General features: G+C 45.7%; 1 protein-coding gene and 1 long non-coding RNA gene across 7 annotated transcripts in view; one reads left to right on the top strand and one right to left on the bottom strand.

The window, feature by feature from the left end:
* Positions 1 to 27,224, bottom strand: part of MCAM (melanoma cell adhesion molecule) — a 56,925-nt gene that overhangs the window by 3,928 nt on the left and 25,773 nt on the right. For 2 of the 6 annotated variants that reach the window (XM_080983494.1, XM_080983499.1), the window contains exons 1-13: positions 25,549 to 25,639; positions 24,408 to 24,538; positions 21,616 to 21,829; positions 20,140 to 20,210; positions 18,903 to 18,990; positions 15,801 to 15,980; positions 14,373 to 14,500; positions 12,828 to 12,978; positions 12,102 to 12,229; positions 11,119 to 11,266; positions 10,895 to 11,016; positions 10,185 to 10,326; positions 9,014 to 9,046 (exon numbers count right to left, since the gene is read on the bottom strand). In XM_080983494.1, the coding sequence (XP_080839620.1) occupies positions 9,014 to 9,046; positions 10,185 to 10,326; positions 10,895 to 11,016; positions 11,119 to 11,266; positions 12,102 to 12,229; positions 12,828 to 12,978; positions 14,373 to 14,500; positions 15,801 to 15,980; positions 18,903 to 18,990; positions 20,140 to 20,210; positions 21,616 to 21,829; positions 24,408 to 24,538; positions 25,549 to 25,624 (1,612 nt within the window). In that variant the 5' untranslated portion in view covers positions 25,625 to 25,639. Of the gene's footprint in view, positions 1 to 9,013; positions 9,047 to 10,184; positions 10,327 to 10,894; positions 11,017 to 11,118; positions 11,267 to 12,101; positions 12,230 to 12,827; positions 12,979 to 14,372; positions 14,501 to 15,800; positions 15,981 to 18,902; positions 18,991 to 20,139; positions 20,211 to 21,615; positions 21,830 to 24,407; positions 24,539 to 25,548; positions 25,864 to 27,224 lie in introns of those variants that run through there. The other 4 variants (XM_080983498.1, XM_080983496.1, XM_080983497.1 and 1 more) reach the window with 3 other exon arrangements.
* Positions 3 to 3,978, top strand: LOC308464413. The gene is made up of 2 exons (XR_013980027.1): positions 3 to 1,350; positions 1,396 to 3,978. It is a non-coding gene; the product is annotated as an uncharacterized lncRNA (long non-coding RNA).

Here is a 27,224-nt window from a genome sequence, read left to right as displayed (position 1 = left end):
AGGGGGGTGGGGGGTGGAGGAGGAAAGAAAATCCAAACAGAATCACCCTTCTTGCAGCCACAAAGCAGCTCTCAATATTTCCCTGGCTTCCTCCCAAAGTGTAGCTTGAACCAGGACTGAGCCCTGCAGGTTGAAATAGAGATGGGCTTCTCTGAGCATGGGCAGAGGGCCACGAAGGCACAATTCGTGCAGGCATCACTTCACTGTTCTGTGAAGAAGATTACGGCACTGCTGCTATTTCCGCTCGCCGCTTTGGAAGAACTGCCATTGGGAGGAAGAGAGAGAAAAGGCATGTCTGGGCAGATCTAAAGCGAAGACCTGCTCAAATGCAAAGGCCACCCAAGCAGTTGCTGGAGAGTTCTGGCAGCAGATGTTTTGGGACTACAATTCCCATCATCCCTGATCACTGGTCAGGCTGGCTGCTGGGAATCTGTTGGGAGTCCAAAACGGTTGAAGGGCACCAAATTGGGGAAGTCTCCAATACATCTCAGAAGGAGATGGAGGGAGTGGAAGGCTCCTGGATCTTATGGCAAGACTGCCACTCCTTCCTTGCAAAGCTATGCCCCATAATGCTTCATGGCGAGGCTCCGTATGTTGCTGTTTCTGGAAACACAGAGGGACAGCACAACATGGAACTCAAATTCAGCTCATTTCTTTTTTTAAAGGAAAAAAAGCAGTTTCCTAGTCTTCTTGGCAATGGCAATGGAGTTTAGCCAACACCTGCTCCAACCTCAGGAACTGACTTAGATTCCCAGAGGAGCAGGAGGGCAGCTGACTTACAGCTCCTGAAGACTAGCAAAGAAAGAAACAAATAAGACCATCATGCACACTGACACAGCTTCTCTCCCACCCCACCCCCCGGTAGCACAAAACTTTTGGTTGTGTTTTTCAAAGCGCACACGCCAAATTTTTGGTTGTGTTTTTCAAAGCACGCACAGCCCTGGCTACGGTCTCTGAGTTTGGAGTCAAGAGGACCAGCCAGCAAAATGCTAACAGGCGGCAAGATCAAGCATTGGTCCGATTGGCTGAGGAAGCCCCTCAGGATGAGGCCCCCCTAACCAATGGGAGAGGCGGCTAGAACGGAAGTAGAAAGGATACCTTCCTCAGCCCTTCCAGGAGTTTGGGAAGTTGATGTCTGGTTGTACCCAAACTCGGAAGTTTCGTTCCCTGGCAAGGTGGTGTTGGAAAAGTCATCTGGGCAGCGGCGGGTGGAGAATGCAGGCAAATGTTAACATTTAGTGCTAAGGATGCTGGGAAGCTCTTGGCTTCCAAAGGAGAGGATGGCTCACATGCCCCCTACCCATCGCCCCCTGGCTGGAGCGGCAGATGTTAAAATGAGTCCATACAAATGTTCTGTGCCAAGACCCATTTTCAGTGAACAAAAAAAAAAAAAAGGTATTCAGTTCCCCAGTAAGCAGATTACTTCCCCCACCCCCCACCCCAAAGTTAACAGTACGACAAGCTGATTAATCAAGTTTTAAATCTAGGAATCACCAAACCGATCTACTGACTAAAGTTATTGTATTGACTTACTCAAACACCCCCCACCTTAGATTACACGGTAGGTTACAACATCAGAAAACATAACAATGGGCAATCAGTAGAAACAAAAACCGCTAAAACATCTAAAATCTGTATCAACAATCTCCACCACAATAGGCAATGAATTCGCACATTGAGCAATGCCTAGATTTCAAAAGAAAATTTATATACATATTTACATATTAAATTACACATATTTTATTATGCTTTCACTATATAGAGCAAGAGTATAGCCTAAAAGAAACAAAAACGAGATATACTACCTGGATCCATGGGAGGTCCATTTGATAAAGGACACAAACGTCAGTTTTGCAGGGTTATGCCAAACATTTCCCCTCTACAGCATCCCACTTCTGTAGTGACTCGTCAGCTACAACCCACCCCTGCGAAAGCAGGACAGGGCTAGATTCCCCAAGAAGAGAACGTCAGCCAGAAACCATCACTGCCACCACGCCCTGCCCCACAGCACACCCCCTTCTTGAATCCCCAAAGCATCCCCTGACGTTCTCTCCAAGTTCAGTTTCAGCACAGGCCAAGCCCTGCAAATTGGAAGGAAAAGTTTGGCTCTGAGCACGTGCAGAGAGCTATGCAAGCAACTTCCACACCAGCCTGAGTTCTGGCTTATCTCATTTTGGAGGAGAGAGAGAGAGAGAGAGAAATTTAAGCACAGCTGCCCAGCTAAACTGCTCCCAGGGTCCTCCCCTAATATTTCCTTTCCCTACAGGCTGCTGTGGAAGAACTGCAACTGTTTTTGAGAGAAAGAGAGACACGGAGAGGGGATTTTCCTCAGGGGCCCAACGCAGGCCTGCTTAAATGCAAAAGCAACTTGAGCAGCAGCTGAACAGGTGGTAACGGAAACGACTTTCAGATGCAGAATAAGAAATAACACAATATCACGGAAGGTGCTGGAGGGGACGGTGGCTCCTGGTTGCTGTAGCAAAGCTGATTTTTTCCACCCCGTCCCATCTCCCAACAGAGCTACCCCATAATGTGTGACATGGGGGGGGGGGCACAGGATTGGAATGATGTGCTACACGCAGGGCTGGGGATCATCTGAGATTTCCTGGAAGCGCAGAAAAGCTGCAGGGCACAAAAATCCAATTTGGCTCCTGTTGCTTTAGGAAAGCAGCTCCCTAGCCCTTCAAGACTGTAGGCATTTTGTGAGAGAGCATCTGGTTGCTGAAACCTCAGGAGCTGAATGACATTGCCGGGGGTGAGGGTGGAGGGGCAGAATCAAGCACATTCACAGACCAACGTTGTTCTTCCTGCAAAAAACCCACATTCCACTTTTTGTTGCTGCTTTTCAAAGTGTTCACGTAGCTCTGACATATCCCTGTGAATTTGACCAGTCTGCATAAATGCTAACAGGCAGCGAGAGCATGCGTCTGTCCAATTGGTGGATGGGGACCACCCCTAGGGGTTGCCCCACACCAATGGGAGAAGCTGCCTCAGCAGAAGGAAAAAAGATACCTTTCAGCAGGTGACTTCACGACATACCTTCTGCTGTCTGATTGTACCCAAACTCTGAGGTTTCATTCCCTGGCATGGTGGGGGTGGGAAAGTCCTCTGGAGAGCAGCGTAAGGGGAAGGGAGGAAGTGTTAATGTCTAGCGCAAAGGATTGTGGGACTCCTGTCGTTTGCCAGATCATGTTAGGCTTCTCACCCGGAGGACAATTTCTTGCCCTACCCCCTACAGCAGGCATGAAAGAGTCTATAGGCAATAGCACACAAACGGTCCTAGCCAGGGCTCTGCTTTTAGTATGAACCTCTCGCAGGATGTTGGAATGGAGGGTTAATAAACCCAAGAGGCTGGTGGCAGCATCTCAATTACGCCAGCGACGTTTTACCAATAAAGCAATTAAAAGCCATTCTAATTGAAAAACAATTCCTCAGCTCAGTTGAAAAATCAATTAAATAGCACCAAAGTTAATGAAGCTTTCAGTCTAGGAATTGTGAGTTTTTAGCAAACGAGCAATTCATAAGCGCTAGAGACAAATACTAAAGGCCAAAAATGCATTTAAGCTGTTATAAAGTACGGTAGTCGGACAGACATAAACGACAACAGTTTTGCAGGTAATGCCAAACATACCTCATCTATGGCAATCCATTCCCAGAGTGGTAAGCCAGACACAACAGCCACACACCTTGCCTCCTGCTTTTAAATGAAATGTGTGGAGCGCATGGGAACTGGCTGGGCTCTCCAAGCCCCAAGGACAAAAACAGCAAGCAGAACGCATATGTACATACACCGCCCCCCAGTCTCAATATATAGTCACCTTTCTCATATCCAGAAAACAGCTCTCAATATTTTCCTGGCTTCCTCCCAAAGCTTAGCTTGACCCGGGGCTGAGCCCTGCAGGTTGATATAAAGATGGGCCTCTGAGCATGGGCAGAGCGTCATGAATTGCCACACAGGCCTTAATTCTGGTATTCTGTGTATTTTGTAAAGAAAATTACCCTGCCATCATTGCATTGCTGCCTGTTTCTGCTTGCCCACAGAGACCAATTCAGAAGAAGAACTGCTGCTGCCATTGGGAGGAAGAGAGAGAGAGAGAGAGAGAGAGAGAGAGAGAAGACCTTTCTAAACAGGACTAGCAAGGACCTTCTCAAAGGGAACCCAAGCAGCAAGAGCTTTCAGGGGCATCAGGGAAACAGTGCAGTATCAGAGAAGATGCTGGAGAGAGGATGGGGAGAGGCTCCTGGACTTTGTCAAAACGTGTTGTCTCTCTCCCTGGCCTACAGAAAGGCTACCGCATAAAACAATTCACTGGATATGCTCCTATCAGGACGAGGTGTTGCCTTCAATATCATGGAAGCACAGAAAAGCAACAGAACATGGAAATCAGATTCAGCTCCTGTTTCTACCAAAAAGCAAGTTCTTAGCCCTCAAGACTGTGGGCATTCTGTGTCAGCAACTGGCCAAGGCCTGCTGGAACTTCAGGAGCTGAATGGGATGGCCAGGAATGCAGCCTCAAAAGGAATTATCATGCACATTCACAGGGCATTTTCTTCTCCCTGCAAAAAACCACATCCCACTTTTTGTTGCTCACATTTCAAAGAGCTCACATAGCTCTGACGTTTGCCTTTGGGTTTGGCCAGTCTGCATAAATGCTATCAGGCAGAAAGAGCATGTGTCTGTCCAATTGGTGGATGGGGACTGCCCCTAGGGGTTGCCCCACACCAATGGGAGAAGCTGCTTCAGCAGCAGCAGAAAAATATACCTTTCAGCAGGTGACTTCCCAACATACCTTCTGCTGTCTGGTTGTACCCAAACCCTGAGGTTTCATTCCCTGGCATGGTGGGGGTGAGAAAGTCCTCTGGAGAGCAGCGTAAGGGGAAGGGAGGAAGTGTTAATGTCCAGCGCAGAGGATTGTGGGACTCCTGTCACTTGGCGACCATTGATGGGCTTCTCACCAGGAGGATAATGGATTGCCTGCCTGCTATGGCAGGCATGAAAAAGTCTATGTGCAGAGGTATACAAATCTTCCTAGCCAAGGCTCTGCTTTTGGTATGAACCTAAATGCAGGCATTGGAATGGAAGGTTAATAAACCCAAGAGGCTGGTGGCAGCATCTCAATTAAGATGTTTTAATATGGCAATTAAAAGTCATTCTAATTTAAAAGCCATTCCTCAGCATATTTGGAAAAATCAATTAAACAGCGCCGAAACTTGGTTAATGAAGTATTCAGTCTAGGAATTGTGAGATTTTAGCAGATCAACAACTCGTAAGCACTTGAGACCAACACTTAAGGCTAAAATGCATTTAAAATGATACAAAATACAGGAATCCAACAGACAAGAACAGCAAGTCTTTCAGGGCCATGCCAAACATACCTCATCTACTGCAGTGGTAAGCCAGATACAACAGCCACACACCTTGCCTCCTGCTTTTAAACAAAAGAGCAGGCTGGGCTCTCCAAGTCTGAAGATGAGAACAGCAAACAGGATGCACACAAACACCCACACCCACCCCTCCCACTTGGAATATATAATAGCCTTTCTAGTATCCAGAAAACAGCTCTCAATATTTCGCAGGCTTCCTCCCAAAGCTTGAACCAGGGCTCAGCCCTGCAGGCTGAAATAAAGATGGGCCTCTGAGCATGGGCAGAGCGCCATGAAGGCAATTTCCACACAGACCTTAATTCTGGTATGTTTGAGGTGTGCGTTTTGTAAAGAAAATTACGCCACCATGATAGCATTGCTGACCGGTTTCTGCTTGCCCACAGAGACCACTTCAGAAGAACTGTTGCTGCCATTGGGAGGAAGACAGAGAAAGAGAAGGCCTTTCTGAACAGGACTAGCAAGGACCTTCTCAAAGCGAAAAGGCACCCAAGCAGCTGCTGGAGGGATTGGGTAGCAAAAATTTTCAGAGGCATCACAGAAAAGGTGTCATAGAAGATGCTGCAGCGAGGATGGGGAGAGGCTCCCAGACTTTGTCACAAAGTGCTCTCTCCCTGCCTTCAGAAATTGTTAACCCAAAAAACACAAGTCACTGGATATGGGGGCACTAAACATGTTGCTATCAGGACTAAGTGTCACCTGCTATTTCCTGGAAGCACAGAAAAGCCAGAGAACATGCAAAACAAATTCAAGTCCTGTTCTTTTTTTTTTTAAGCAGGTGCCTAGGCCTCTTGCCCTTGATGCAAGAGAATGTGTGGCAAATACCTACTGAAATTTCAGGAAATTAATCAGATTGCCAGAGGGGCAGGGGAGGGAGGGAGGTAGAACTGTGCACATTTCTAGCTTTTCTTTATCCTGGCACAAAATTGTGCTTGCTTTTTAAAGCACGTACATGATCTGAACTCAGAAGACCAGCCTAACAGGCAACAGCATGCATTGATCCGATTGGTTGGGGAGGATTCTCAGAGTGCCACTCTGCAACCAATGGGAGAGGCTGCCCTAGCTGAATTATAAACAGATACCTTTTTGTGTGTCATTCCCAGCGGTACCTTGCTGCATTGCTGCAGGAGTTTGGGGAGTGGGTGTCTGGTTGTACCCAAACTCTGAAGTTTCATTTTCTGGCAAGGTGGGGGTAGAAAAACCATCTGGAGAGCAGTGGGCGGAGAATGTAGGTAATGTTAACAATTTAGCACAAAGGGATTGTGAGAAGCTCTTGGCTTCCAAAGGAGATGATGGCTTAAATGACCCATTGGAGGCTCACTCATTAAATTAGATCAGCAGCATCTTGACGATTCATCAATTTAAAACAAATTTCACGTAACTAAAAAGGTGCCGCCCTCAATAACGCAGTCAGAAGCATTTTTCCCATTAATCTTATTGATTGAAACTGTGTATGAAGAAGTTCTGGATTTAAAAAGAGGGGGAAATGGAAACTATATATATAAATTAGGCATATTTTCTTGCTCTTCAACTATAGACAACAACAGTATGTACTAAAATGACACAAGAAGTAAGTTATAATACCTGTTTACATGGAGGTTCTATTTACCGTATTTTTTGCTCTATAAGACTCACTTTTTCCCTCCTAAAAAGTAAGGGGAAATGTGTGTGCGTCTTATGGAGCGAATGCAGGCTGCGCAGCTATCCCAGAAGCCAGAACAGCAAGAGGGATCGCTGCTTTCGCTGCGCAGTGATCCCTCTTGCTGTTCTTGCTTCTGGGATTCAGAATATTTTTTTTCTTGTTTTCCTCCTCCAAAAACTAGGTTCGTCTTGTGGTCTGGTGCGTCTTATAGAGCGAAAAATACGGTAATAAAAAGACGAACATTTACAATCTACAGAATCCCTTTCCCAAAGTGGTTAACCAGAAGACCTCCCGCTGCCACACACCTCTCAAAGCCCCAAGAAACAGAATGGCAGGCAGGCAGAAACCAAACCCCCTCCCCAAATTCTCTTCTCTCCAAGATTAGGAGAGGATACAAATTTTAAGACTTCCTTGCTTAAGAAAAGAAAAAGTAGACCTCTTTAAAAGATTTTGCTAGAGATAAAGACAATGAATGAGTGTTATGACAGACTGCTACTATTTGCAATTTCCAGAAACGATGGAACATATTTTTGTTTTGATACGTTTTTCCAACTGGATGGGTGGTTGTTTTCATTGTTCTACAACTGATCTTTACTGCGGTTTTGTGTTTTTTAAAAAACCCATTTTAGTTGTTTTTATGACTGCAAATCATTTTGGGCTTATGTGAAAGGCAATTCATAAATTAATAAAACAATAATAATCTTTTTAAGGAGTTCAGGGCCCTAAGGTGCAAAGGTTGGCATCCGGTACAGTCTCCCTCAGGCCTTCAGAGGGTGGTGACCAAATATTATCACCCCTCTCCTGACATCCAGCATAACCTTCTGCGAGGGCAAAGGGAGCCGAGCAGATACGCACTCCTCTTCCTCTTCTCTCACATTTGATGTATTTTACTTACTCAAAACGGTTACCACCTTTCTTCTAGGATAGAACAAATGAGATGATGGCGGCGCTACATGGGGTTCTCAAGCAAATTGCCCAACCAGGCTCATCTTTGGTGGGTTTCAGAAAGTCACCTCTCTTGGTGCAGAAGCTTGGGGCCCCGACTGTAGAATTCAAACGGCAGTGCCCTTCCTGATAGGCGGTGAGGGCATAACCCCCTGCCGCCTATCAGGAGCCGGATCCTAGCCTGCACCCTGTATTGGCCAATGGGAATGCAGGCTGGGACGTGGGCTGTGCCAGGGGGCGGAGCCACTGCAGCCAGCGGTGGGCTTCCCTCAGATCCACCCCCTGCCCATTTAAGCAGCCCACACTTGGGACACAGCCTGTTTGTTCCTGCGCCGGGTTTCCCCATCCCACTCAGCCACGGTTTACGCTGATAGGCAATGACTTTGCTGTGAATATGGTGATCGCCATTCTTTATGGGGCCGGGTAGGAATTTGCCCACTGGGATAATTGGCTCTTACCCGGTGGTTTTGCCTACCTCATAGCAATTCGTCACAACTGGTTGGGCATTGGGACAATCCCTTGTTTTGGATGGAGGGGAGGTTGTAGTCCCTGTCTGCCCCTCCAAACGCTGGGGTATGCTGTTAAAGGGATTCGGGGGGAGTGGCCATGTCCGCATGCCCAGAGGGGCCAGGGCCGAAGGCACTCCCCCAGACGGCAGTCCCTGTGGGGGTCACCCTATTGGATGTAAGTCTTAGGAACCCCCAGCCTGGACTGACCGCACGTCACTTCCAGCAGGCGGGCCGGAAGTATTTAGATTGCCCCATGCCCAAACCAAACCTCTTTCATCTGTATTCAATAAAGTTGTGGCCTGTTTTTACCCAAAACCCCAGTCTCATTGATCTCTTATTTATATGGGTTGGGGTATGGGAAGTCAGATGCCTGGTCCTGCAAGTAGCCCTCCTTGTTCACCTTCAGGACACTCACACCCTCCCCAGCTTCCTCCTTCCTGCAAAGCCCAAGTCATCTTCTGTGGGTTCGCTCCCAGAACATTGACAGCACATTCATGTGCGTTTGACAGTTGTAAATGCTCAGTAAGGGGCTTACCAGTCTTGGCATTGGGAGTTCCTCCTTCTTGCCCTGAAGAAAGAAAAGAAAGAGGAATAAATACAAGCTGGAAGTGGACTGGTTCGTCATAGGTTGCCTGCCTTGCTGTGTAAGGAAGGGGCTGACACAGCCACTGGCTTCATCTGAAACAGACGAAGAGAGAACTCAGCAACCGGAGGTCCGTTCTTAACCTGAAACTGTTCTTAACCTAATGCACCACTTTAGCTAATGGGGCCTCCCGCGCCGCCAGAGCACGATTTCTGTTCTCATCCTGAAACAAAGCTCTTAACCTGAGGTATTATTTCTGGGTTAGCAGAGCCTGTAACCTGAAGTGTATGTAACCCGAGGTACCACTGTATAGGAGTTTCAGGGTATTGGTGTCGGAAGATGCAAGACCACACCCCCTCTCAGGATTCCCCTTTACACCAGGTCATGGGAAATAACCACAGCCTCTCACTGAACAGCAATAGTCACATAAAATGACACTCAGTGTAGAGCCGTGGTTCCCAATGTGGGGCACATGCCCGACAGGGGGGCAATTTGATGTTTAAGGGGGGCAATTCGAGAATGACTTATTAACAGTTAATGGCCTTTTAGACTTTCTCCAAGTGAATAGTTCACTTTTTGAATAATAAGGGTTATATATCACCAGGGGGTGGCACCCGGATTTTAGAGATGTTTAGGTCGGGCATGGTCAAAAAAAGGTTGGGAACTGCTGGTACAGAGGAAATACTAAGCTAGATGGACCAGCAGTCTGGCTCAGCATAAGACAGCGTCCTATGCTCATGAAAGTGGAGTGACATTTTCAGCACAGCTTTACTTCAAACCACTTTCTGGGCCTGACAGACTGATGCGCCTTGGCATACTTGCTTCTGGTGTTGGGGACAGCTGTGATGGAAGAAAAAATATTGGAGGGTACCATTATTTCCCCAGCCCCAGCCCTTCCCAGAAGGGCAAATGTACCCGTCACCACCAACACATTCTGTGCTCATTCAGGCTTTCGCTTGGCTCGCTGCTTTCCCCTGCGGATATTCCATCTTTACTGTGGAATCGGAGCAAACGCCCATTGGGTTTCCCGTGAATTGAAGTTTGCTCTGATTCAGTCCTAATGAGCGAGACAAGCGGGAAGTGTGGATGAGCCCTCTTCTCAAGACAAAAGGGATGGACTTACTCTGTGCCAGCATGAAGTGGTGCTGGGTGGTGCCCATCCTGTTTTTGGCGGTGCAATTGACTCCCGATTCTAGAAGGGCTTCAGTGACTTGGAACAGGACTGTGCTGTTGCGCTGATGACCCTGCATGACTGAAGTAAAGACCTGTGGAAAGAAAAGGGAGGGAGGATTAACGCTCCTACGGAGAATTTAAAACAAAACAACCCAAAACAGGGCAGCAAGCACTCTGTCCCTCCAGATATTGCTGCTCTGCAACTCTCATCATCTCTGACCATTGCCCATGCTGGCTGGGGCTGAAGGGAGTTGAACGGCCGAGTCAGGGATGAGAGGAGTCGCAAATCAACAATATTTGGAAGGACACAAGTTACCCATCCCTGCACACTAAAGCATATTGAATGGGGGAAACACACATTATACTTTGTTGAAACAGTCTTCGGACATGAAAAATATGGAACATTTGTTAAATATTATTGCCTTCTGCAGCATGTTTCATAAAGCATTCACATCCCATAAAGCCTTACAAATACCCCTGTGAGGTTGACCATTATTATTATATCATTTTATATTATTGGGGGGAGTGAGGTAGACAGCAGTGGCTTAAGCAAGTGCACCAAGTGAATTGTTGATGAGGTGAGATTTGAATCGGGGCCTCCTCGCTTCACAGTTCTCCATTTATTTCTTTGAAATAAACCCCACAAAGAGCACATCTTACCGATCCATTGACACTCCATGAGATTAGCAAGGGGGGTGTCGAGTACCCGGTGCACGTTAAGTTCACCATCTCGCCTGATTGGACATGCACCACTTCCTTCCGTGCGACCAGCACTGGTTTTGCTGCAAGGAGAAGAGGTGGCTAATTGTTGTTGCTGCCCCAGCACCCAGGACTGGGATGGGGGGAAAGATACTTAGAGAGAGCGGTCACTGTGCGATGCCTACCATGGACGGTCACTTGAACCTGTTTGGAGCGGGAAACAGCAGGGGTGCCTGGCATCGGCATCTCTACAACACAGGTGTATTTGCCTGAGGTGTCGAAGCCGACGTTGGTCAAGTTCAAAAGATTCCCCTTCTGAATCACCCTCCCTTTCTGAAAAAGCACAATATACATTGGGCGGTTTAGTTTGGTCAGAATCAAGTAGATACTTTCAGAGTTAATGCTAAATATATTACAGTGGTACCTCGGGTTACAGATGCTTCAGGTTACAGATTCCGCTAACCCAGAAATAGTACCTTGGGTTAAGAACTTTGCTTCAGGATGAAAACAGCAATCGCGCAGCAGCGGCAGCAGGAGACCCCATTAGCTAAAGTGGTGCTTCAGGTTAAGAACAGTTTAAGAATTGACCTCAGGAACAAATTAAGTTCTTAACCTGAGGTACCACTGTACTTCTGGTAAATGAGCCATATAGCTGCTAGAGGGCTGTGAAAATTTGTGTCCTGGGCTTTTTAGACTTGTATACCCATGTACTATCTGCCCCTCAAGGGGTGCATTGGTTGCCAGATGTGAAATATACAGTGGAACCTTGGTTCTTGAAATGGCTTATTTGACGAACAAATTGGCTCCCAAACACCAAAAACCCAGAAGTGTTCTGGTTTTCGAACACTTTTCAGAAGCCGAACATCCAATGTGGCTGTCAGCTATTGTTTCCAGGGCACCTGCGCCAATCGGAAGCCACTCCTTCATTTTTTAACATTTCGGGAGTCGAACAGACTTCTGGAACAGATTAAGTTCAAGAACCAAGAATCCATTGTATTGGTTTACCAACTGGTCAACAGCCAGACAGATAACCAGCTAACAGAGCAACTGTGTGCACGTTTACATTGTGTGCAGTGGGACTTCAATGTGGCTTACTGCAAAGTAAGTGTTTTTGATTTGCAATCTAATACACCATTAACTCAAGTCAACAGCCCTAAAATGAGAATACCTTTTCCCAGTGGAATGCCAAGGGCTTGGAGCCTGTTGCATTACAGGTGAGGAGCGCATCCTCTCCTTCCTGCAGCTGTCTGAGCGAGGTCACTGGAGGCACAGAGGTTATCACAGGCTCATCAAGATCTAAGGGAGAGAAATCATATACTTGAGGCAACACAGATGAGATTCCTTCGCTTCACCCCATCTTTATGCACTGTGGAGAAGCACCTATTTCTCTCTGGCAGTTACATCTGCCTGGGAATCAAAACCTGAAGAGCCACATCATTCTGATAAACAGAACAGCTCAGAACATCCATGAAGGCTTTGCTGAAGCAAAGAGGAGTATATCCACTGCCTCTCTCTCACTGCCTCCAGTGCTTCTGCTTGGCTCTCACACATCCCTCATACTGATGAAATTCTGGGTTCTCTAACAACTATGGGTACAAAGTTTAGTCCATAGATTGGCTGGCATGTTGTGAAAAACATCTTAATTATATTAGCACTGTGCCTCTATTGTAAGGCAGATGTCAAAACAAAAACCACCTGTCCCAAGAAGATTCCTGTGAATGCCATATTCAAAAGCAAGGAAGCCAGCTTCCCATCCCCACATTTATGCAGTTTTAAATCAATCAGCTCATGCTCCCGAGAACAGCCAGCTAAGATTTCTCAAAACCAGATGAAGGCTCTAATGAAAACCCAACAGGCCACTTTGTACTGAATAAAACCCACAGGTCCTACTCACAGTTCACCAGCAGAGTCACGTTGGCCGTCAGCTCAAGCGGAACATCCTGCAGGTCAAGCACTTTGCACAGGTAGACTCCGTTGCGCTCCTTGTTGATGTTGTAAAGGTGCAGGAACCCCTGTTCAGAACCCTGTTCGGTGACTTCCTCCTCCTAGCAGAGTGCAAGACAAAGAAGGACAAAGGCTGAACCTGCAAGCTGATGACAACAAGGAGGAAATACTGCCCAGCCAAGAGAACCAGTCACCAACATCCTATCTATCTTTTCAGGACAGGGTTACATTTTCCTGCTGCCCCTCCCAGATATTTGATGGCCTGTCTGTTCTAGGTTTCTGATTTGTTTTCACTTATTATTTTTTTACCAGTGTTGGTTTTTTAACTCAAACATGTATTCAGGGTCCCATCTCTTCATCTTGTACTTTATATCTGCATGGTGGTAGTGCTTCTGTTGCAACCTGCCTTGAATCAGGGGATGACCGCTCAGCTGAAGACCAGTGTGGTAGACAGCACTAAGCTAGATGGACCTAGTGCCTGTGGCTTGATATACGGCACCTTCCTCTGTGCTGCAAGCTCACCTCCATTCTTTCATTATTATTATTATTAAAGAGTTTCTTGTTTTACAGAAGTATGTGTAATGTCTCTCATATTTTTTCCATGTAACCTTTTTACAAATCCATTTCATTTGTTAAGACATTATGCATTTGTTGAGTGCCCCGCAAGACGAATGCCTCGCAAGACGGAAAACCCCCTAGACGAAAGGGTTTTCCGTTTTGGAGGTGCTTTGCAAAACGAATTTCCTATGGGCTTGCTTCGCAAGACAAAAATGTCTTGCGAGTTCCTGAGGGGATTTTTCCTTTCCCCCCCCTTTTTCCCAAGCCGCTAAGCCGCTTATCAGCTGATCCGCTAAGCCGCTTATCACCTGATCCGCTAAGCCACTAATAGCGCTAATCCGCTAAACCGCTAATGGGCTTGCTTCGCAAGACGAAAAAACCGCAAGACGAAGAGACTCGCGGAACGGATTCTTTTCGTCTTGCGAGGCACCACTGTATGTAGGGTTTGGTGTCAGCGTTGCTTGTGCTGCTCACTTGTGTTCCTTTGGTGGTGAGAGAGGTTGGAGTTGGCCTAGGGTGTGCTTGTTTGTTTGTGATTGGCTGTGGTGAGCTTTGTTTTCGTGTGTGAGTGGGATGGGTGGGTGTTTTGGATCAGGTTAGCCATACTGATTTGTATGCTGTTGGTGGAATATTGTCATTGTCTTGTTGGGCTGTGTATGTGATAAAGGGGAGCTATACCGGGGAAAAGGCGTCTTTTTCTGTTTGTCCCCGTGTCAGTTTCAGTTTATTGGTTAATTTTTCTAGTAAGGCTGTTTCCCAGACTATTTGGTACCATTGGTCCATGCTTACTCCTGACAGGTCTCTCCAGTGTCTGGTTATGGTGTTTCTGGCGGCTGAAAGTAGGTGGGTTATGAGTTTTTTGTGGTGTAAGTGGGCATTGTTGTCTTGGAAGATGTTTAGTAGGGCCACAACCCCCCTAGATGCAATCAAAGCTCACCCCCATTCTGTACAAAGTATACAGAGGTGGCGGATTCCCATCCGCTTCGCAGCGCAGGGTCACATTATCTCCCTCCTTCACATCTGGGCCTGGAGCATCAATCACGAAGCGGAGACTCTCAGAGGGGTCTACAGAGAGGGGCAGAGGAAAAAAGAACCTTCATTCGCCTTCTGGTGCTTCTCCTAATAAGCGCAGGCAGAGAAACATGGGAGAGACAGCAGATCAAAGAATCCTAAGAGCTGGAAGTGGGGCTTCTCATCCAATCCCCTGCAATGCAGGAATCTCAACTAAAGCGGCCATGGCAGATGGCCACCTAACCTCTGCTTTAGAGCCTCCCAAGGACGGAGTGTCCACCACCTTTCATGGGGATCTGTTCTACTGTCTAAAGAAGCTCATACTGCTAGAAAGTTCTTCCTGATGTTTAGTTGGGACTCTCCTTTCTTGTAACTTGAAACCATTGGTTCAGGTCCTAGCTTCTGGAGCAGGAGAAAGCAAGCTTGCTTCCTCCTCCTTGTGACAGGCCTCTTTTCCAGGCTAAAGAAACCCAATTCCCTCAACTGTTCCTCATAAGACACTTGGTTTCCAGACCCTTGATCATCTTGGTCGCCCTCCTCTGCATATGTTCTAGCTTGTCAGTATCCTTCTTAATATCGTGGCACCCAGAACTGGACACAGTATTCTAGATGTGGTCTGACCAAGGCAAAACAGAGCAGAACTATTACTTCCCTTGATTGGGATACTTTCCTTCTGTTGATGAAGCCTAGAATAACATTAGCTTTTTTTCTTTTGCTGCTGCTGCATCACACTGCTGACTCATGTTAAGCTTGTGGTCGACCAAGACCCCTAGATCCTTTTCACATGCGCTGCTCGTAAGCCAGGTGTCCCCCATCCTATATTTATGCATCTGTTTCTTCCTGCCTAAGTTAGAACCTTACACTTGCCCATACTGAAATTCATTTTGTTAGTTCTGGCCCAGATCTCCAATCCATCAAGTTCATATTGAATCCCGATTCTGTCTTCTGTGGCATTAGCTACCCCTCCTAGTTTGGTGACATCTGCAAATTGGATGAGCATTCCCTAAATTCCTTAATCCAAATAATTTATAAAGAGATAAAGAACTGCTGGGAGGGGCAAGGAGGAGGGGACTGCCACACCTATTTATTTATTTATTTATTTATTTATTTATTTATTTATTTATTAGAATTTATATACCGCCCTATTACATGTCATGTGTTTCCCCCCAATAACAGCACCCATGTAGCTCCCCTTAATGTACTGGTTGGTCCTCAAGGTCCCTTGGGATGTGGGGTCCTGGGTTTTGGCCCCAAAGTCCATCCCTAGTTGCACTTCTGCATGAGGCTCGGTCTTCTCCTTTCTTAGACCTCCCAATGAATGTGCTCAGTGCTGCTAAAAGGAGCTCAGCCTTACAATGAACGTCGACTTTGAAGCTGTCCGACTTGGATGTCTTGTTATTCCCCATCAGGGTGTAACTGACTTGGCAGTAGAACTCAGCACTGCGGTCTTCTTTGGTGACTTTTGCCGAAAGGGTGCTGCGGACAGTCCACAGGCCACTTGATTCCTTAATGAGGCCGGGACGGATCTCAATTTCTGATTGAAAGAGGAAGAGAGGAGAGGTTTAGGAAGAGCATTTAATTCGTGAAAAGTGTGCATGGGTGAAAACCTGCTGGAGGAAGGGTCAAGTAGAAGACTATTCTGAAGAGCAGCTACAAACCTTACATGTTACTCTGCTAAGGAGCAGTTTATGCTGCAAAGGTCACCTGGCCTTGTTTCTCCAGCTAAGACAACCCTTACTGCAAACTCAACATACTGGCATGTGCTAACGCAGGGGTAGGCAACCTAAGGCCTGGGGGCCGGATGCGGCCCAATCACCTTCTAAATCTGGCCCGCGGACAGTCCGGGAATCAGCGTGTTTTTACATGAGTAGAATGTGTCCTTTTATTTAAAATGCATCTCTGGGTTATTTGTGGGGCCTGCCTGGTGTTTTTACATGAGCAGAATGTGTGCTTTTATTTAAAACGCATCTCTGGGTTATTTGTGGGGCATAGGAATTTGCTGATTTTTTTTCTTCACTAGTCCGGCTCACCACATGGTCTGAGGGACGGTGGACCGGCCCACGGCTGAAAAAGGTTGCTGACCCTTGTGCTAACGTTTCACAGATCTGTAGCACTGATGTTTTGCTTTTCCCATGAGCTTTGATGCCCCATATTGTATCATTTAACATATTATAACCCACTTTACAGGCAAGATCAACTCCCATGGCAGCTTACGATTACAGTCCGCCCAATATAATTAAGGATAATTGTTGGGTTGAAATCACGACAGACGAGTGGTGAGTGTCAAAGGAGAGGCGTCTGCCGGGGCAAGCCCCGGGAACTCTCTTTTATTGAATATTACAAACAGAGATTTACTACAACAATTACAAGCTACCATTCAATTTAATGAGTAGCTTGCACTTCCCCTCAACTGGAAATCTTCTGGTCGTGTCCTGGCTATATGTTTAATTACATTCCAGCAAACATCAGCCATGGCACACCTTGCTGTTTAAGCCGTTTGTCCATCATTTTATCGCCGCAATATTGAATTGACTAATGATTGTGATGCTTTTGTCTCTCTTCTCAGTAGGTCTGAATATATCTCTTTAGCTGTTTCTCTCTTAGGAGTCCCTGGATTGGCTGTACGGAATCGTATGAACATTAATTCTCTAGCCTATTCTGCAGCAAAAAAGCCCTGAATTATATTTCTCAAGCCCTTCACCTTTTGAATAAAGAACAGAGTGAACTACAAAATGGACTTTTATGAAATCGTGCTGCTATCACTATTTGCTGATGTTTCATCATTATGGCTGTGAACAAGTGAATGACATGTGTTGTTTCAATATTACTGACAATTCTAGAGCCATTCAAAGCCAAATCTCTCATTTGCAAACATTAAACAGGACATTGGTTTTCCTGGCCTCTGGGATTCTTTCACCCAGTGGCTTACGGCTTGGCTGCCTAACTTTACTTGGCTTCGAAGTCTCTTTCAAAATGCTATTTTCATAATTTGTATTCTTATCTTACTATGCTGTTTTCTTCAATGCGTTCCTAGCCTCATGAGTCTTTTCTCTCGGCTTCTCTCCCCCCCTCAACCACCCAGTAAACTCCTTGCTGCTTACTTTGCGAAATGGCAACACCAACAGTAAACCTTAGGGGAGATGTGGGCGGATTTATTTTGGGCATGCGCTGGCAAACCACGTATCCTGAAGTATTTTTGTCCCATCGACCCTGGCAAGCTTATTTTGGGCATTCGCTGGCACACCACTAATCCCGAAGTATTTTTGCCTTATCCACCTGGAACGCCTCGCAAACAAGAAAAGAAAGGGGGAGATGAAGGGAAGTTTTTCTTTCTGCAGTTCTCTCACTGTGAAGTTCTCCTTCTGCAGTTCTCTTACTGCACATAACTCTTGCATTCTGGGAAGTCTCGCTCATAATCTTTTCTCTGCTTCTGCACAAGAGTCTGAGAATGTTCTGAACAGTTCCCATTGAGTTCATGAAACAGTGTATCCTGACCTGTTCTTAATGCATTGCTGACCACATTTACGGAACGTGATTGTTGTATTCCTTCATGTTATGTTCTCTCAATATCAATCTTTAGTTATAATTTAATTAGGAGGTTTCATGCCTGTCTAGTTCCAGCTCCGTTTCCCAGTCTTTGAACTATCAGTGATTAATGTAATATGTAATGCCCGCCTTGTACCTATGTTAACCAATCAGCAACAAGATGCTTTGTGTTTGTATCAACCAATCAGCTACAAGTACACCTGTGGCAATGTTTGTAATATTCAATAAAAGAGAGTTCCCGGGGCTTGCCCCGGCTGACGCCTCTCCTTTGACACCCACCACTCGTCTGTCGTGATTTCAACCCAACAGATAATTAAGTCACTTCCTCCAGAGGCCGAGGATGGAGGGAGCTGCCAATAACACCAGCGGATGGGTTATGGAGATGCCGATCCATGAAAGCAGCCCTTCCTTCCCCTGCTGAGCTGCCCCAACTTGTACTATTCACCCATCATTACTCATACTGTTCTGCAGCCAAGACTCTGCCTTTTGGGGCACCATGGCCTATTGTCACAATTCCCTTGAAGGACTCTGATTCAGACCAGGAACTGCAGGCACTGGAGCAAGAAGATGACAATGGCAACTCAAGAAAAAAAGAGGAGGCACGTCCCTCCAAAGGCAGCAGCTTGGAGCCCCCATAGGAACAGGGCTTCTCATGAGGAGTAGCTGGCCATCTTTGCCTCTGCTTAAAAGCATGCTGGGTAGGCAGGGAAACTTGATAGAACAACATCACAGCTCCTGTGCCAGATTGGAATTCTTAATATGCATCTTGGACTTGTGAACCCTGGGCCCTTGTGCCTAGACTGGGCTTAATTCCTGCTAACCCTTTGCCTTGTAATAAGCTTCTGGACTGTACCCGGCTTTTCTATGCCTCCGAGTCTGCCTTAACAGATTTAACCTGTTAATGACTCACCATTCCCATCCAACTTCAGAGGGACTCCATCCTTGTACCAAGTGAGGGTTGGTGTTGGATAGCCATTGCGGCTGGTGCAGGTTGCAATCTGAAAGACAGACAGACTCAAACACTCCATACTCTTCAGAGCTTATAGTCCACAGGTTCAAATCCCAGACTGATTTATCTTGTTCCATTCTAGATCCAGACAAGATTACATAAAAAGGCTTCCTGCTAGTGCAACAAAACATCACTTCCATAAATCAAGGCTGGGCAATTGGCTCATAGTCTCCTTTACGATATCTTGATAGCTGTGGGCTGTGCAAAGTCTCTAACGCACCACTGTGTTGTACTCCTAGTGATTTTTTGGTGCTAAAATTACATTCTTGCTGCTTCAGCAAAAAATGTAGTCTTTACTGCAACATCCCCCTTACTGCTAGCAATAGTCAAATTTGGCTCTCTTGAGAATGTTAGGCTTTTGGCCGGAAAGGAAAACCTGGACATACAAACTGTCAGGCAAAGGGAACTCTGGCCTGGGCTTTAGGTGGTCAGTGTGTGGAGTCTCAGTGCACTGCCACTCCCTCTCCCTTTCCATTCCACTGCTAGATGAGACAAAAGGGCTAGGATTTGCCTCTAGGTTAAGGTTACCAGATGTCCCCGTTTCCCGGGGACAGTCCCCGGATTTACAAATCAGTCCCCATACAAAATCGATTGAAGTTGAAAAGTGTCCCTGGATTCATTGAAAAAAATCTGGTAACCTTACTCTAGGTTTAGTCTGGTTTGAGTGTAATTCAAGGAGTACTTCTACTGTCTGCAGATTCCCACATAGCCAAGGCTCTCTACTTTGTGCCCAAACAAGAGCAAGGAATAATCCTACTCAGAACCCATATAGTTTTGGAGACATCTCAACATTTACAAACTTACCTGCTGGACCAAAATAACTACAAACCTGCAAAGTGTATATTTAAAAAAAATTATTAATAAGCAGAGAAGGCGAGGGATGGAGAATTCTGTGGCAGATACCAAATACAACTTTGTGAAGTGCAACGGCCAGGTTGTTTCCAGGCCCAATTCAAAGTACTCATATATAAAGCTTTAAACAACTCAGGACCCAAATAGGCGAAAGACCATCTCCCTCCCTACTTGCAAGTTTTAAACTGTTTTTAAAGTTGTATATTAATTTGGGACGTTATGGTAAAGGGCAGGTAATTAATAATAATAAAAATTGCAGGTGCACTAAACACGGCACAGTTCTTACCTCACTCAAATGAGGTTCTCCTGTGCTGATACCACGATTAGTCTTCTGAATCTCAGGTTTTTCTGGAGCTTCTAAAAGAAGAAAGAAACCAGGCAGGGCTAAGTGGTGAGGCAGAAGGGAATAAAACAACCACAGCCTAGACTCTGCTGGGCATGTCCTCTTACTGTGCAATAAGCCCCATGGGCAAAATAGACACACAATAAGCCCTCTTACCTTCAGTGCCCCATCAACTCTCTGCTCTCATATCCTAACTCACCCCCATCAATGACCTTCATTCCTCTGGCTACACCACCATTCAAAGGTATTTTCCCTCTTCAAAAGGCTTCACTCTTTTCGCCCTTCTTGACCATAAGCCTGGAACAGACTCCTATACAACCAGCACAAGTCCACCTCTCTTACTTGCTTCAAATCTCTCCTCAAAACCAACCTTGGCGGAACCCATATTCTACCGTAACCAAGCTTAAGTGTGTTAACTGAAATAACCATATATTCATCCTCTGGTCACTTCTCCCTCCCCTGCCCCAGTGTTGGACTTAAGAGATGTAAACTCCTTGGGTCCTGTTCTCCTCTTCTTAGCAGAGGGTCATGCGCATGGAAGGCCCAGTCCCGAGCCTTGCATTTAGTAACTCAAGAGGGAGAGGAGAGATGGGTTGTTTGTCCCTCTTCTGCTAGCCCACCCAGTTTCCATACTGGTCTGGGGGAAGGAGGGATGGCTCACTGTGTTTCTCCTCTGCTAGGCAGCTGGCAGAAGGCAATTATTTTACTAGCCTGGCTTAAGGTCTGCATTTCCATGCTAGGTGCAAAGGAAGGGTCTTTCCCCTCTTCCATGGTCACCATGACATAAACAAGAATTATGGACCAGCAACTGTTGTGGGCTTATTTACAAGGCTGACCTCTATAAATATTAGCGCAAGTGGGTTAAAACCCAGCCTCCCCAGTGCAAAAGGCTGCCACCAAACTCCAGAAGAACTAAGTTTGGGTCCCAGGGTGTGTTCTGAAGCCGCTTTGAAGCAGCCACCTTTCTAAATGTAAGGAGACCCGAGTCTGATCAGTATGTGGGAACCAAATGTGCACTACACCCTGGGTCCCCTTACGGGAGGAAGGTGGGATACAAATGTCAAACCAACCCACGACTGTGGCACGAACAAGGGCCAAGAGCGTAGAGAAAGTGTCATGGTAACAGGGGCAGAGGGGGCATTAAAAAAGAAGAGAAAAGCTTGGCGCAACTACGCATCAGGCGCACGGCCATTCTGTGAGGTTCAGGGGACCACAGTGACGAAGCAACCAAAGGATGTGCCTCCCAGTGACTAACAAGAAATCTAGTTGGGATGAAGGGGGTGCTGTGTGGTTGCCTGTGGACAGTTAAGCACATGCCCCACCTGCAATCCAGCAAGGTATGCAATCCGAGGAAGGTCTGGATTGCAAAAACACTGTGTATTTCACCTGTGTAGGATAAGGGCCCCCAGAACCACTCACTGGAGACGCGCAGTTCACTCCGGTTCTCAGCGACGCCGTGCATGCCGAACCCCACCTGGCACACGTAATTCTTGGCATCCTGCAGGACCACCTTGTTAATCTTGAGGAAGAAATCAGGTGTGATGCTTAACCGGTCATTGGGAGGCTCATCTTGGTGTTCTTTGCCCTGGACCATGTAGATGAGCTTCTTCCTTTCCATTTTGCCCTTCTCCATCTAAAACATCAGGGAGAGAGAGATAGCACGCACTACAATGCCGCAGTGCAAATAGAGGGCAAAACCCGGCCTTCCCATCCAAGGTCATGCATGCCCTACTGCCAGTAGCCAACGCCAAGTAGGAGAGGATGTGTGTTTGACGAGAGAGAAGCACCTGTGGCAACAGGACTTGACAGCTGTCCATGGGTGGAGAAGGCCAGGAAGGGTTAAGAGTCCTGACTTCCAAAAGTAAAAGAAGTCTAGGTGCTGTTCAGGAGCACAGGGACATTCAAGTTTGCAAATACCTGGGAGAAGCATGGAAGGTTGGTAACACACAGGAGGAGTTTGAAGCATTTTTTCCAGTTTTGACGCTTTCTGTGAATGAAGCTCAACTTCTACCGTTGCTGCTGTTTAAACAGCTGCCCGTGCTTTTACACATTTAAAAGATCATTCAGTCCATTTATGAATGGACCAGGAAGCGTGGGTTTGTTTCTGATGTCACAAGATTCCAACCAATAAGCATAGTGCATAGATTGCTCCTGCCACAAACAGCCTCCCCTTGATCGCGATTTCCTGAATGTCTGCATGCTCTCTCTGTTGCACTGATGTTCAAAAGGGACATTCTGAATATTTTTAAGTGCCTTTAACTGTGCTTTACTTAGAATTTTAATGCTTTTATATTTTTGTAAACCACTTTGGTTTTCTTACAATCAAGTGATACATAAATTTTGTGAAATAATAAATAAATAAATAAATAAGAACGAACAAAAGAGATATACTGAAGAGCAAAAAGTGCCATCTATTGAAAAAGAAAAGAAACTCACAATAAATCACTTTTGATTTTAGCTGCCAACACTCCATTGCACAACTTCATTAGGATGTGCTTTACAGCTGCCCCTATTTTTAAAAAACCCTGGGATTTTTTAGGCCACAATCCTATGGGACTAAGTCCCATTGAGCAGGACTTACTTCCATACAGGCATTCATAGGCTTTTACTATTATTGTGTCTTCAACACGGTGGCTTTGTGCATTGCATTCAGTTAAAGAATTTTGATAAATGCAACACACAAGTGGTGCAAATCTAGCCAATTATGAAAGTTTACTTAAAAATTCACCAGTATTTAAAATGTCTAAGTGTTAGAATGAGATGTTCCCTGGTGCCTACAGTTATAGAATGCCTTCATTCAAATAAACCCCAAATTTGTTTTACTGAAGTTTCTTTGAAACAGGGTTAGGTCACGGTGGAGGAGCTTTTTCCTCCTAGAGGGACTGCCCAGTGGGTGATTTGCCACACGATGGCAGTGTGGGAAAGCCTGTAAGAACTCAGTCCTGCTGGATCAGAGCAAAGGCCCACCTAGTCCAGCATTCTGTTCCCTCTGTGGCCAAACAGATGTTTATGGAAAGCCCACAAGGAAGATAAGAGTGCAACAGTCCATTCCCACATGTGTTCGCCAGCAAGTGGTAGTCAAAGGGCAATCTGCCTCTGATACAGGAGTTACAATATTCTTGTCCTCTGTGAATATTCTAATCCCCTTTTAAAACTGCCCAAAGTTGGCAGTAATCACTACATCCTGTCACAGCAAATTCCATAGTTTAACTATGTACAGTGTCAAGTACTTCCTTTTGTCTATCCTAAGTCTTTCCACATTCAGCTTAACATAGTAAAGACCTCAGCCCAAAGGAATTACGCTGTAAGGCTAGAGACATAGGGTTGGCAGGAGAGGTAAGAACTAATAAAAAGGCAGTGAGGGTGGGGGTAGAAGGGAACCTGGTGCAAGCAGAGAATGAGAGATTTCAGTGAGATACAACAAAGGATTGCTGAAAAATGGGATTTAAAAGGGAGACCAGGGGAAAGGGGAATATGATTAATGCACAAGATCATGCTTTGGACAAAGCGGACAAGCACAATGGAATGTGAAGGGGCTAATTGCAGATTGTGGGTTCAAGCCCCATGTTTAGCAAAAGATCCCTGCATTGCAGGGGGTTGGGACAAGATGACCCTTGTGGTCCCTTCCAATTCTATAATCCTTTGATTCCATGATTCAGAGTGTTCCTCCAGAGTGACAAATAGCTCTGCATCACTCATAAGCTTCCATTCACTTTCAACTCTGGTTGAGCCCAATGAAAGCACAAGGACACAAGTCCTCTTTAGGTGTTCAGTTTAAAATACTCAAGAAAAAGGTGTGTAAGGAACTAGGTGCCCATGCACTGGTACCACAATGTCCCCAATACATGCTGGGTCCGACAGCTGCCCTATCCCCAACCTTAACACATTGCATCAAAAGGGGCTTTCTACGCATGGTCAGCTGAATGCACTTGGAAGCCTCCTCATAATTCTGAACCCTGATAGTGCAGAGTTCTAGACTGCGGGGATGGTTCTCTAAGCAGAATGAACTTGGAAGCCCTCTTCAACCTTCCACACTCAACAGGAGAAGGTCAGGAGAGGAGCACATAGGGAAGCTGGGAACAAGGGTAAAGAACATGTCCCTGGCCCGCTATGTACTTCTTGCTTTCAAAAGTTAAGGAGGGGACTATGGTGTTTCTCCATCCCCAACCCTCTCCCCAAAGCAACCTTTCCCAAACCCTCTTTTGACTTACCGAGTACCAGTTGACATAAACGTAGCTGCCATTCTCTGGGAGGGCGAATTCGCATTTGATAATGGCTGTATCCCCAAGCTTTGCCTCCACCAAATCCGGCATATAGACTGCCACATTGCTATCCGCTCCTCCTGAGAGAAAGAGGGGAGGAAACATTTGAGGTAAGAACTCCAGGCAACACCTCAGCTGCTTTCTAGGGAGAGCAATTTTTGTCCTCCCTTTCCAATCCTCTCTGGGAAAATAAACAGTCGTACCTCCACTTACGTATCCCTCTGGATACGGAATCTTTGGGTTATGGTCACGGCAAACCTGGAAATGTATACTTCTGGGTTTTGCCGCACGCGCATGCACAGAAGTGCTCAATCGCGCTGTGCGCGTGCGCAGAAGCACGCCTCTATTTACATTATTTTTGGGTTGTGAACGAATTAAGTTCGTATCCAGAGGGTCCACTGTATTCTTTTTTGGACCTCCAACAAGTGAAAGAAGGAATGCCATGCCCATTGTGTGAATTTCCTAGCAGGCAAAAGCCCATAATATTTGCAAGACTAACTTGTTCCACAGATTATTATAGTCTCCCTTCCTTGCAAGCTCTTCACACAATGTTAAACATCAGCGGCTGCAACATCTAGTTGGTTAAATGGTTACGTTTCTGGGAAACATTTTTTAAAAAAACAAACAAACGAAAATACAAGTATTTATAAGAATATAATAATCCGGCTGCTGGAAGCAGGACATGAGTGTAACGGCATTCTCTCCTCCTGGGGATTCCAGCAACTGGTATTCAGAAACACCCATCCTCTTAATCATTTTGATTGCCCATTTTAGAGCCTTTTTAAAAAAAAAAGGGGGGGGGGACCCCACAGGTTCATTTTAGAAGAAGCCTTGCCTGCTGGGACATAAAAGGGACTAACCCTTCTGAGACACCAGGTGTGACACCTGCACACATGATCTAAAAAAGAAAGTACGGCTTTTCTCTTTAGAACGGTTGACTGCTTTTCTCACACATCAAATCTAACCACTTAATGAACTGAATATTTGTACAATTAAAACCCCTACCATTAATTGTCTGAATACTAACCATATAATAAATTGGCAATATGATTCCACACCCCCCCCAAAAAAGACAGTACAACTCACGTACCCTGCAATATTTCACATCTGTACCACACCCACTTAAAAGCAAAGGAGAATTTGTTCTTTTTCCCATATGTTATCATACTTTTACCACAGTTCACACCTATTAATCCAGGGGTGGAGATGCTGTGGTCCTGCAGTTGTGGTTGAACTCCAAATCCCATCAGTCCTAGGTCCTGGCTACAATATATCTTTAAAGCAACATCCTACCACTTTAAACAGTCATGTCCTCCCTCAAAGAATCCTGTTAAGGCTGCTGAGAGTTGTTAGGCAAAATCCCTTTCCCCCCTTCACAACGCTATAGTTTCTAGAGTGATTTAACAGTCAATCCATCTTCCCAATGAATTCTGGGAACTGTAGCGCTCTGAGAGGAAAAGCGGTTCCCTAACTACACTCAGCACTATGAACTATAGTTCCCCCAATATCCTTGTGTGAAAGGTGCAACCGTTTGAAGTGGTATGATACCGTTTTAAATGTATAATGCAGATAGGGCCCTAAGGAGTATGGCCAATGGTCAGAGATAATTGAACTCCACCAATATTTGGGGGTCCACAGCACCCACAGTTCTGGATTATAGCAATAAAAACTTTTTTTTTAAAAAAAAAGATTAACCGCAGACAGGATTAATTTTTTTTAAAAAAAAGAATACAAGTGCTTTTAAAAACTGCAGGTAGCAAGCATCGTCTTTAAAGAGGCATTTTCACATCACTAAAACAAATTAGAAAAGAATCCCCCCACAGTCCCCTCCAAGTATCAATAAGTTTATGTGAATTTCCCATTGACTGTACTGGTTGCTTGGCAACAGGGTGGATGGCTGGTCTCTGAAGGCCTCTCCCCTGGAGACTCCTGGAGAGGTCATTCCATATTTACCCCAGAAAGTCTTTAAACTGGTTCAATAGTCATTTCTGCCTCTCTAGGAAACCATTCTGGCTCTTTTGCCAAATATTCAGCTCCTTGGCTACACAGAAAGCCTCAGGATTCTTTGAGGGAAGCCATGACAGTTGAAATTGGTATAAAACCAGCTTACATATGTACCCCTTGAGCATCAAAGAGCTGCCAGTGTGGAAAGGGGAAAAGGAGAGTGTATAATCATCACCATCCTAACCCTACGAGCCAAGTACCTCAGAGCATGTGCAGAGTACACTTCCTTTATTAATGTTTCCCAGTTCATGATAGTGTGTCTCTTCAGTTGGAAGGGGCTTCCACCTTATGCAAGAAGCCAATAAGACTTTCTAACTCAGCCACACACCCTGTATCCCATCCCACCCTCAAACCATCCCCATGTGAGGAATTCTATATTACACTAAAAAACAACTGCTTCCCTTATTTTATACTGAAGACTAGTTTCCTCAGTAAAAAAAATATCTTCTCCCTTGTTCCATTTCCCAGAGGCTGGCACATTTCTTTATTTTCCCATCAAGATGCATATACCCCTTAATCAGCAAAAAAAGACCCCTTTAAACAGTTTACATAGAACAATATAAAATATTCATAACAAAATGCCGATAAGATCAAAATCGAAAAAGCAGACATAAAATTTATCGAAAATTCACAGGTGAATGGTAGGAATCCTTTCTGTGAGTCACATAATTGGCCTTTTTCCAGGCCTATCTTGGCCCGGGGCTTTTATTCTTATTTTTAAAGTCTGGAAGGACAGGGGAAACAGCAGCTGTGTTTCCTCCA

This window comes from Podarcis pityusensis (genome assembly GCF_964106645.2).
Source record: "Podarcis pityusensis genome assembly, chromosome: 15".
Lineage (NCBI taxonomy): Eukaryota > Metazoa > Chordata > Lepidosauria > Squamata > Lacertidae > Podarcis > Podarcis pityusensis.
The sequence above is the reverse complement of the archived record's forward strand: the minus strand, read 5'-3'. Positions and strand labels throughout refer to the sequence as shown.